At 39.6% G+C, this 11,567-nt stretch overlaps 1 protein-coding gene across 4 annotated transcripts in view; it reads left to right on the top strand.

Annotated features, from left to right (window-relative positions):
- The first annotated feature begins 1,625 nt into the window (after positions 1-1,625).
- The window catches only part of cfap74 (cilia and flagella associated protein 74), a 36,260-nt gene continuing 26,318 nt past the window's right edge, over positions 1,626-11,567 (top strand). For 3 of the 4 annotated variants that reach the window (XR_007488575.1, XM_049754890.1, XM_049754893.1), the window contains exons 1-12: positions 1,626-1,733; positions 2,223-2,375; positions 4,198-4,296; positions 4,400-4,504; positions 4,832-5,005; positions 5,732-5,842; positions 6,078-6,180; positions 7,240-7,397; positions 7,733-7,940; positions 8,016-8,156; positions 9,650-9,805; positions 9,882-10,000. Coding sequence is in view for 3 of the 4 variants with exons in the window: in XM_049754890.1 (XP_049610847.1) it covers positions 1,672-1,733; positions 2,223-2,375; positions 4,198-4,296; positions 4,400-4,504; positions 4,832-5,005; positions 5,732-5,842; positions 6,078-6,180; positions 7,240-7,397; positions 7,733-7,940; positions 8,016-8,156; positions 9,650-9,805; positions 9,882-10,000 (1,589 nt within the window). In the remaining variant the exon portion in view is untranslated. The remainder of the gene's footprint in view (positions 1,734-2,222; positions 2,376-4,197; positions 4,297-4,399; positions 4,505-4,831; positions 5,006-5,731; positions 5,843-6,077; positions 6,181-7,239; positions 7,398-7,732; positions 7,941-8,015; positions 8,157-9,649; positions 9,806-9,881; positions 10,001-11,567) is intronic. The other variant, XM_049754891.1, reaches the window with a different exon arrangement.

The following is an 11,567-nucleotide window of genomic DNA, read 5'->3' as shown; positions in this document are numbered from 1 at the left end:
ACATCCATGTTAGGGAGGTAGGAGACCCTTAAATTGTCCACATTTGTGAAGATGCGTGTTTGTCTTGATGCACATGATGACAGGCTGGCGACCAGGCTACTACGTGCTGTGCGACATACAGTCAGGCTCAACTCACCCACAACTCTAATGAGGACAACCAATATAGAAAACACATGGATGGATGGCAGTGAGTCTGTTAAATAAAAAAAAAAAAAAAAAACTGTACAGCTTCAATGCTGATCAGCTAGAATGCGCTGTCAATGTCTTTTTTTCCAGTAGAGCTTCATCTGATAGTGACAGTATCTGGCATGTGTAACAAAAGATTTTGCATAGCTCACAGATTTCTCATTCTTTCTGAACCAGTCCAGACATTTTCTGCTGAATGCGGCTATAGAAATATCAGCTATGACACTGCAGAATGACATTGGGAGTGTTAGGGTGGCATTTCTGTATTAAAATGTATACCTATTTTAGATGGCACTATATGTTCTGAACTATGGTCAGGTCAGGTCTTGGTGTGTGGAGGCAGCTTCCTGAAATTGTGTCCGATCCAGCCCTTTTTTCTTCTCAGTATCTGCTTGGCCACTGGCTCCTGCCTCACTCTCCCACAATTCTTCATTCTAGATTGTGTCCTGCCATTTGATTTTGTAGCGACGCAGATGTGTGTCAAAGAATATCTGAATCTTTTGCTGCATCTGCGTTGTATTGCATTGCCTTATTAAGTACTTGAATTATCCATCCATCTTTGCATCTTCAATATCGCGTACATGTTCTCATTAGGGTGGTTGGTGCACCCCTGGATAAACCACAGTGTGCTGTCTTAATTCTAAAAGACATAAAATCCGTGGCAGTTTTGATTAAACCGGATAAAATACAAGAAGTCGCCACCAAATCAAAGTGAAAACATTTTAAACTACATGTCATGAACATCATAAAGCTACTGTCATTGTTTAGCCGTAATGCAATTTTGCTGAGTGTCGTCCTTGTTTACTTCCGCTTCCCGTGTTACTTGGAAACCACACCAAACAGGGCAAAAAAGTAAAGAGCGACGATAAGTCGAAAGAATGGACAAGTCGAGCGAGGTAACTGATCGCTAAAAATCTTGTGTTTTTTGTGACTTTTTAACTTTTGGCTCATTTGCAATTACCGTAGCGATGAACATGCACGTCATGAAAGGTTTTGATTTGCTGCTGAAAAAAAAAAAAAAAAAAAAAACTAACTTCATGCCATGTCAATGCAATATAGTTTTGCATGGGAAGCTTTATCTGGTATACTGTATCGACAGCTATCATGTCAAATCAAATGTTCTAGGTTCTTGATTTACAGGGAAATGTGGAGGAGACAGACAATGGATGTGAATGGGATATGGCGTCTGACACCTGTGAACTGACGGGCAACCAGCTTAGCTCTGATGAGGGTGGGTGTTCAACATTTTACATTTTTTTTTATGGACTGTAATATTATTTCTCGTAGAAGAACAAAATGTCAAAAACAGCTGTTAGTTTTATTTAACCACTATAATAAACATTGATGCATGAACATCTCTCAGTTCATGGTAGATTATATGCCAATGTTATTGCCAGTCATTTTTAGTTATTTTTAGCTTTTATGACATTATATTTTCATTTAATATTGTTTGTTCCTGAAGGCGATGAAGAGGATGATTTTAAGATGGATGACTTTAAGGATGAAGAAGCAGATGGGTTTCCTGATCTGGAGTGGTTAAAAGAATTGTACGAGTGCGCCATTTTTGATTTACTGTAATAATGACACAATATCTTATTAATATTCATTATTTATTATACTCATTATAATCCCTTCAGGGGAAATTTAACTCTCACGCTGTCATATATGTTGGTGTTGCACACCACACAGAGAAACCCGATCACACACATGAAGAGTCTTTAAAGATTGAGACATGATAAGTGTAAAAAGGGACACAAAATAGTGCTGTGCCTTTTGAACTAGATGTTGGAACCTTGTACAAATAATAAGGCAGCAACAGACCAGCATCTTTCACAAGAGCTAGTTTACATGTTACTTACGTGGGGCTCGACCGTTGCAAAGCCATACAGTTGTCTTAATTATTCTAAAATCACTGTAGCTCAATATTTTAATGTGCAGTTATTGCATCAAGTCTTTTGGTCAAACAAAAATGATCATTTCACACGTAACAATTTCACTTTTGTTCCCCCCACCCCCACCTGCCCGACAAAAAAAAGAGAGAATGATAGTGATGATGACCTTGCCAGTGAGCAAGGCGATTTCAAGCAGAGGACATTTTCAGAGACAGCACGGATGTTCAAGCTGAGACGGAACCTGCACCAGCTGGACAACTTCCAGAGACAGAAGGAGTGTGCGCTCCTGAAAGCCAGGTTTGGTACACACACTGATGCCTAATGCTACAGTCTGTCATTTTCTTTTGCACACTATGTTGTCCGCAGTCATGACAGCCACGTTTGCCCTAAATACTGTGTGTCGTGGGATTCTGTCTATTTTTTCCTCTGTATCCAAGTTAGTGCAAAGTTTTTTATGGTCTATCACGATATTTGTGATGGACTGTGGGGGGAAGAGGCACTAGAGCTGGATTCATCAACTGGCAGCCCGCAGAGTCTTCCAAAATGGCTTGTGACTAGATTTTATATTTATGAGGACTGAACAGAAAAATGCCTGCAGTTTTGTTGCGATGTGAAAAAATATATATAAACAATAAACATCAAATAACAATTGTAAATTTGACAGTACAACTTTTTTTTTTTTAATTTGATTTCTTTTTGAGGGTCAGGCCCCCAAGGTGGTTAAAATTCTGACCCGCTGACAAATTTGGTGACCCCTGCTATGCTCAAAGGAGCACTATGGTTCGGCTTCTGGTCTACCACAAATGACACTTGGATGGGGCCCTCATATCAAACTCTTGACACCTTTTTCATGTTCTGGCAAGGCATTTTATTAAGGATATAACTGTATTGTAAATTGTGGTATTTCAGTTTCAAAATACATAAATGTGGTCAGGTCAAGCCCACTCTCTTCTTTGTAACCCACAAATAACCTGCGGAGTAACATGTACAGTAGCAATTTGATGTTTCCACTTAGTGCACAGGTGTCAAACTCAAGGCCCGGGGGCCAGATACGGCCCACCACATCATTTTATGTGGCCCGCAAAGACTAATTGTGCATCAAATTTGTGTGTCATTACTAGAATTACAAATTGTTTTCACTTTTAATGATATCTTTTTTTTTTAATATTTGACCAGTTTTTACTAATCTGATATGAAAACGAGATATTTGTCAGTTTGTTTTGTAGCTTTTACTGTATATAATATGAGGTGCTCATACATTTATTTGGCTTGACAGTCCTAATGGCCCTCCGAAAGAAGCTATGACTACAATGCGGCCTGCGAAAAAAATGAGTTTGACACCCCTGACGTAGTGTCTTGCAAAGATAAATCTTGGAACTTTGTTTTTTTAAAGAACACCCATGCACTAAATGAGAAGCACAAGATGAAATCGTTGATAAGAGAGTTATTTTTACAATACTGTATTCATGTCCACTATATATGTCCAGGGATGGTCAAACGCGACAGGCTATGACAACGGCCAAACACATTTGCCGATCCCGTTTGCCTGCATTGTGTCAGATTGGTCTTCCAAGGTGGCCTGATTTGCGATTACCGTGGCCACTCAAAGCATAATGTAAACATACAGTAGTTACCAGCCTTTTGTGTATATGGAACATTTCTGTAGCCATGGATTTTGTCGTCTCCAACGAAGCAGTTTCCAGATAGTCTGTCATTTGGTGTCCATTTTCTTCTTTTTTTCAATGGTGCGTGAGTTGTGCTGTACCCAATGACGCTTGCTGCAGTAGCCAGCAAATGTGTCTGTCATTTTCTTTAGCACCAAAACCTTTCAAAGTCATGATGGCGCTACGATGCACTCTGATCAAACATAAGTTAAATGGAACTCAAGCACGCCCAGCTTTTAAAGCATCTGTGGCACTTGACACATGCCATGCGTCATCATTTTCTTTTCATGCAAATATCTTCTCTCTGTCACGATGTTTCTTTTTCCCAGCACCGTTTCTATATTAGACTTTTTTTTTTAATTGCAATGGCCACACATGAATCTGAAGCTTGGAATTGTTTTCTCTCTGTCAACGCTTACAAGCTGTCGGTCTCTCGTGTTTGTTTCCATTTCAAGAGAAGATCTCAGCCTCTTGCGTCAGAGCATTGAGAGTCTATTGGAGCAGCGGGATGTGTTGGAACGAGAAATAGAACATCAAGAAGCAGCAAAGAACAGGTCTGTTCATCACAAATGTTAAGATCATAGAGTTGTTAATAATATCACAGAATGAGTTGTTTTCCTTCAGCCTCTGCTAGCCACTGTTTTTCTCACACTACAGCGTGGCAGTTATTCGTTTGCGGGCTCAGCATAAGACTCTGTGTTACAAGCTGCAAAGGGAAGAAGAAATTGAGGCCCAAACCAACAATGAGCTGAGGCAACAAGAGTGAGTATCCATGGGGAAAAACATGTTTTGGCAGGGACTAACTGTAGTTGTCTGCAACCACAGATGGTGTAATAAAAATAAAGGAACCTGGCAAAATGCAGTTTGAGAATGTCCGACCACTTTGCAGTAGAGCTGTGCGAAACAAAATGAGTACCAAACCTCCCTTCAAGAGCGTATTTAGTTCAGAAGCTGTAAGAGTCAAATCAGAAATTTGATAGTTGGCTTCGTTGTCAAAGCTGTTCTGAAATTTTCTACATGATAGGAATCAGAATGTTGTGTGGTTCAGCCAAAACTTATTTTGTCATGATGGATTTGTCTTGTATGTAGATTAGAGCTCAGTGAGATTGAGCTGGAGGTTGGCAAGTTCTCCGTGTTGCGGAAGGAGGTGCAAGAAGAAGAGCGGGTCTTCAAGGTCCACAAAGCTCAGAATGCAGTCAAACGGCTACAGCAGGAGATGAACAACAGCCATACCCTGCAGCTAAAGATTCAACATCTCAAAAAGTTTCAATCTTTCTTGTTTTGGCTTGATACATTTGAATGCAGCTTAGTGTTTTGCATGCAGCCTTTAGAAATCATCTTGGTATACGAACTGTATGACTCTTTCCCGTGCAGTGCTACCTTAATTTGCAAATTTAATTTGTTTTGTGATCACGTGCGTAACTCAAATTACTCATATCAAATTAGTTTTCCACATTAACATAAATTAAAATACCATTAAATGTTGCAATCCCCCTCAGTAACATTTTTTGGATAAGTGGCTGAGATAATGGTTGGATGGATGTTTTCTTTTAATAAGGCAAAATAGCACAGTAGTGCAAAATTACAATGTCGAAACATACTAAAACCTTAAAAGATAATGTAAATAAAATAGTTGGCTTTATAAAATGTATTAGGTCACTCACACATTGTAGTATTTGTATATCATTCCTGTGTTTGTGCAGTCGACTTAATGGTACATCGTCACGTTTCTTTTTTTTTTTTTCGACTCTATCTTAATTCATATTTTTGCTAGCACTACAAAAACAATAGACCAAGTGGCAGCTCAAAAGGTGAAAAAAACGCAAGTTTGGCCAAATGTAAGTCAAGGCACCGCTGTACTTAAGGGAGAAGACTATTGGCTTAAAATAAAATGCAATTGCAGTGTAATAAAACAACTTTCAAAAGGAGGATCATTGTTGTAGACACTGAAAAGGTGTGCTCTCTGCGTGTGATCCCATGTGCTGAAAGGAAAAATGCTGACATCATGGAGAAAACGGTAACTCTGAGCCAGAAGGAAAATGAAGATGTCCAGGCAAACCGCAAAGTAGGGGCCAAGTACTTGAGGAAAACTGTCTTAAGGTAATAACAAATGATTGCACTCAGACAAGTATAAAAGTGGCTTTAATTTTACATTGCAAGAACAAACGTTCTGTGACACACATACTGATAAATCCGCTAATGATTAATTGTGAATTTTGTCCCTGAATCTTGTTGATCGAAAGTTATAGAAACAACCCACAAATCCCACTTCTGTAAGCAAGGGCACTTTTTGTGTTGTAATTGTATTACCCTTGTGATTGTCCTCTTCATTTAGAATGCAACAGCAAGAAGCTGAGAGAGAGCAGAAGAAGAGAGAGTCAATGCAAAAGAGAATACAGGCTGTCAAGTTACTGAAGTCCAACATTGAAGCAACCCAAGTAAGCAGAAATCTCTTCACTGCCAATACAGCATATTCAATTTGGAAAATGGTAATATACACAATCTTGTGTAAATATATTCTGTTAGAAACACAAATCATGCCTCAACTGTCATTGTATATTACTCTGAGCAAAGAAGCAGTTCGCAGTTTGCAAGATGCTGTGTTGACCATTCTGAACTCTCCCTGTAATGATGCAAAATAGCGTACATCAATTTGAATTTTGATTCAGTGCAACCATGGCAACAATTGAAGTGTATCCTTGCAAAGAGTTAAAATCAACTAAAGTAAATAAAACACCATTTTGAGGTGTTTTAGCTGCCTTTTTATGGATGGTGCAAGCCACAAGTATAATGTGGCCACACAGACTCCCATTCTTGTTTAAAAAGCACATTTGTTGAATGTTCAACAGTCAGTCATGGAAGGCTGGTCGACTTTTGATTTGTTTAAAGTTCACAACATTTGTTTGGTCGTTTAGTCCAAAGTCCAAACTGGCACTACAAATGATAAAACATTCATACACTATATAAAGCTTAAAATGAATCCACTCACATTCTGGCCGCGCGACAAATAGTTGTAGAATTTACAGAAAAAAATGGGAGTGATATTTTTGGTTCTATGATTATCGAAACTCTTACTGTATTCGCTGTTTCCGGAACCTTTCTTTGGCGGCATCACAAAAACATATGCACAAGATTTCAATGAGAATTTGTGCAACTGTAATTTTTGGGCAACTATTGAACGCACTAGCGTATTTTCTACTCCTGCCAAATAGCATAATCGTACACACAACGTACATACCGTATGCTTCCATATCTGGTCACCATATGAGTTCTTATGAGCCGCAATGTCCCACAATTTGGTACATTAAATTGTGGACCTGGTTTGCTTTCGTCAAAGTATTTAAAATATATGCAATCATTTCTCCCTGCATTTTGTTTTCTTGGATAAAATGTCAACATTTGCCTATACTAGATGGTTGTATAAAAGTTTTTAAAGTTTGCACGCATGTACTAGGTTGTTGTAGTGTTGCCTCATGAGGCCCATGTTTTTTCTTCAGGAAAACCTGCGGGTCAGACAGAGCCGAGCCAAAGCAAACGCCTTGAAGAAAGAACGGCAAGAGAAGCGTCTGAAAGAAACGCTACAGGCCCAAGGCATCAACAGCACCAGGCACATATACCAACAGAAACGAGACGAGGAGATGAAACGAAAGCAAGAGTGAGTCCTCCCCTGTCCCCGGCGTATTCTCTTGAGAATTTAGAAGGTAATTTCATGAAAAGCTACAATGTTACATTTGAGCTTTTTCAGGCCGACACAAAAAAGGAGAATTGTTTTGATGAGAATTTGATTTTATGCGAGTTACAGCAAACACAAAATGCAACTAAATTAGCATAAGAACAGGCAGCTTCTTCTCTCTTCTCCTATGCTCTCTGCTGCTTTCCCACATGCATGTCCTCCACTCCCACTCCACGGAGCAGTGTGTAGGTGTTTTCGCTCGCTGTGTACCGAGGTATACATGACCCCATTTCTGTACAATCCTGTGCTGCTCTTAGAGAATTCAAGGAGAGACAGACGACGAGGAAAGTCGAGATTGTGGACAAGCTTCTTGAGGAGCAGCTGGTGAAGAATAGAAAAGCACAAAAGGCACCTTTGCCAAAAACCAAAACAGGTCACAAGATCCTTTCCCCAGGCAAGATACGCGAGAAGCTTCTGCGTTACCTGGATTCCGTACACCCATCAGGCACAGAGAGAGAGACAAAAGTGGGTGGATCTCGTGCGTGATGCTATTTGTGTAAAATGACTGTAAGGAGACTGATCACGTGTGTTACTCATCAGTTAAGAAACTTGAGTGCTAGCGGCTCTTCATCAGATTCGGACTACCAGGAAGATATCATCCAAAAGGAAATGCAGCACCTGAGCCTTCCCGACAGCCTGGAGGAGCCCGAGTTCTGTGGGCTGTGGGATCAAAACTTCAAGGTGAAACAAAAGGCCTTGCGAGAGTCCACACAAAATGCAAACATGAAAACCTCATTAATCATTTTCTGAAAAGCTGCATAGCATTTTTTATGTAAATCACAAAATGATCCTACCGTTTATTCCACACGTTTAATTGGAATGGTGTACACTACAAGTTTACCTGTGTTGCCCTTAATCACGCAAGAATCTTAGAGCTTCACAGGCCCACAGTTCACACTGCTCAACAACACAAGTCTAAACCTCTACATTAGGATGTTGTGGTAGAAGTGCCGTTTTGCGTTCATCGTGTTAATTAAGTATACAATCCTGACTTTGCGTTGGAGAATCATTTTCTATTTCGGTTGTTAAAGTAGTCCTAATCTTGTGGCCAGTCAGCATATAATGAAGTTGAACGAGAGTGTGATGCTTTGCTCCAAGACAGCTCCGTGGCACTTACTGCAGTGTGTCTTCTTGCTCACTGCTACCGAGGTGCGTTGGCTCTCGAGCTCATCCAGCAGCCCACACATGAAATGTAGGGCGACAGGCATCACTTCTCATTGTGCTGGTGCCTCTGATGCCTCGGAGCGAGCCAGAGTGCAGCTCCGAGGCCTGGGCATGTGACAAGTGAAGTGTGAGTGATCTAACGGACCTGATTCGTGCCCTCATCAAAAGCTCCATAGTTATCAACCGATAATAGATGAGCACAGAAATTTGAGCATACTCGTGGATTGATGAATTACTGTCAGGCAAATGACACAACAAAATTACAGTATAGAAGATAAAATGACGCGTTTTGGCATCCGTTTAGTATCCACTTACAGTAGATAGCAAAAGTCCACACTCCCCTCTTTAAATGTCAGGTGTTTGTCACAGAAATAGACCAAAAACTATAATGACCTGTGCAACTCAATTGAAAACAAATGAAATATCTTCAAGTGGGCAAGGAAAAATAAACAACTGAGATAATGTAGCTGTGTTCAGATTTCAGGTTGATTTATTAATGACCACGCAACGAGTTGGTGGAATTTTTTTCAGTACAGCATGACATGCTCACGTCTCTGTCAGTCATATTAATGGTGGGAAATATTTTGAAATGAGTTTTCAATTTTATTTTTTTTTTTAATCACAAAAAAATGGCATTTGAACAGTGTTGTGTAGACTTTCTAACCAGTGTAACGCAGATTGTGTTTTATAAGGCTTAAGGACCTTTTAGCTTCAAGTGGGCTCTTTGTGTGTGAAAAACAAATTATTTCATGTCTCTGATGTCGTTTTTCTATTGAACCGTCAAGTAGTGAAGGTCATGTAATTCATCACATTCAACTATTCAGTGTATTAACTTTGAAATCTGCTCCTATAGTTGAAAAATAAAAACAATAAACGTTCAACCAGCAAGTGCTTTGTTTATTTTAAGCAGCTTTTTTTATTTAATGCCAATGACCTTTGATTTCATTATGTTATAGGGTTTATACAGTATTTATGATTCCATCATTAATTCCATCCTTGTGTGCTTACAGCCCCCCTTGAATGAGAAGGCAAGGCTGACGCCAACAGATGTGAAACAAGAACATGCAGTGGTCTGCCCAAAGGTCAACACAACTCCCAAAAAAGTTGGTGGAAAACAGATAAAAGGGCCTTCATTCACGAGTAAGCCAGAAGTCATCCTATTCAAGGTATGGGACCAATTGTGGTGGCTATTTATAAAGCTTTTTAAGTCTAATACTTTTGATCTTTTAATGTCTATTTTAGGACTTTGAAGTGGGGGAAACCTATAAAAAGAAAGTAGTCCTGACTAACATCAGCTATATTACTAATCACTGCAAGTTTCTTGGGATCTCTGCTCAACTACAGGATTTTATTATGATCAAGTAAGTAACCGGGGGCAGAATCCAAAGAGTCCAGTCCAAGACTCATTGCCAGTTTCATTTTATTCATTTGAAAGATTGCGTACGTCATGTAAAGCACAACACTTCTGGGAAGCTGCTGGGTTTGTATTTGTATTTATTTATTTATTTATTTATTTATTTATTTATTTATTTATTTATTTATTTATTTATTGCCCCATAGCAAACTGCCATCATAAAAACGTTAATCACAACACCATTTTTTTGTAGGGTACACTAACCTCTGTTAACAGACAAAATTGTCAAAACAATGAATCTTTCAATGGTAAATATGGTAATGACGTTTGCTAATGACAACATTTTAAATCTATAATCCGTTTTAAAAAAGTACTGTTAAGTACTGTTACTTAATAAGAGTTCATTGTGGATACTATCAATGGACAAATCAGTCTTTTTAGGTTGTTTATAAAGGCAACACCTTGTTGTGTGTTTAAAGGTCAAGACATTTGACCATGCATGCCGCAAATTTGCCTGATTCGTTTAGCGTTTTTTCCCAAGCATTGTTTGTGTTCAATGTCCATATCATACGACCCCCACAAGGAATAACAGTAGGTATAGACAGGTACAATTGAACATGATCATATCCAAAAACTTTGGCTTACAAATATTTGAATGCTTCGCCGCAGACATGCCACAAAGTACTTATCGTAACACAATGCATTCACTGACAGTGTTGTCAAAGCATCTTCCAAACAATTTTGTGGGCTGAAGAGTATTCATTATCACTTGGAAACATCTGCATATGTACCGCGATTTGCCACAAGCTCTTGTCATTATAACAACGCAGTGGACGTGAGAGGCAAGCCTGTCCTCCCACGTACGGATAGCAGCTCACATCACGAAGCTTAAAGCCCCTCAACTGCTGTGAGTCAAGTCTACTTCACTCCCGGTCTGTTCGGGGTGCACCAGAAATGTATCGTTCACCAGGATTCTAACTGCATGTGACATTTCCATCAGCGTACACACCCACAAACTTTGATTTGATTTCTTTTTGCCTCATAGCACAGGATCTTCCGAGCTCAGAATGATCTTCTGTCAACATTGTCTGAACTTATAAGTTATCGCACTCGTATCGTAACTCACTCGATTGTTTCATTGGCTGAAGGGTGTCGGTAAACTGCACATTCTAGCCCTTAATCCCTTAGACTGTGTTACTAAATTGTGCTGCTTGTTTACACTTTAATTAAACTTGATAAACAATGTACAAGCCTTTCCATATCAAGAGGGAATGATGGGAGACACAGAGAGACAGAGAGAGAGACAGACCGGCCCATCTTCCCTGTACACCCCCTGAGTTTCTAAAAATTAACCAGCCGCACCCCCTTCCGTGGTCAGCGTGGGTGCATTTGTGCCATAATGCCAGAATCAGCTCTTCCTTGACTTTTCACCACTAAAAATGTTACAAACCTAGACTTACATACACATACTTGCGCATGCCTACATGTATGTGTGCTGAGCAACATGCATTGAGCAGGTTGGTATCATGCTGTTGCAATACATATGCTCTCCTGTATGGCCTCATTTGCAGCGC

Source organism: Syngnathus scovelli, chromosome 2, assembly GCF_024217435.2.
Source record: "Syngnathus scovelli strain Florida chromosome 2, RoL_Ssco_1.2, whole genome shotgun sequence".
In the NCBI taxonomy this organism is placed as follows: domain Eukaryota; kingdom Metazoa; phylum Chordata; class Actinopteri; order Syngnathiformes; family Syngnathidae; genus Syngnathus; species Syngnathus scovelli.
This window is presented reverse-complemented; position numbering and strand designations above follow the sequence as displayed.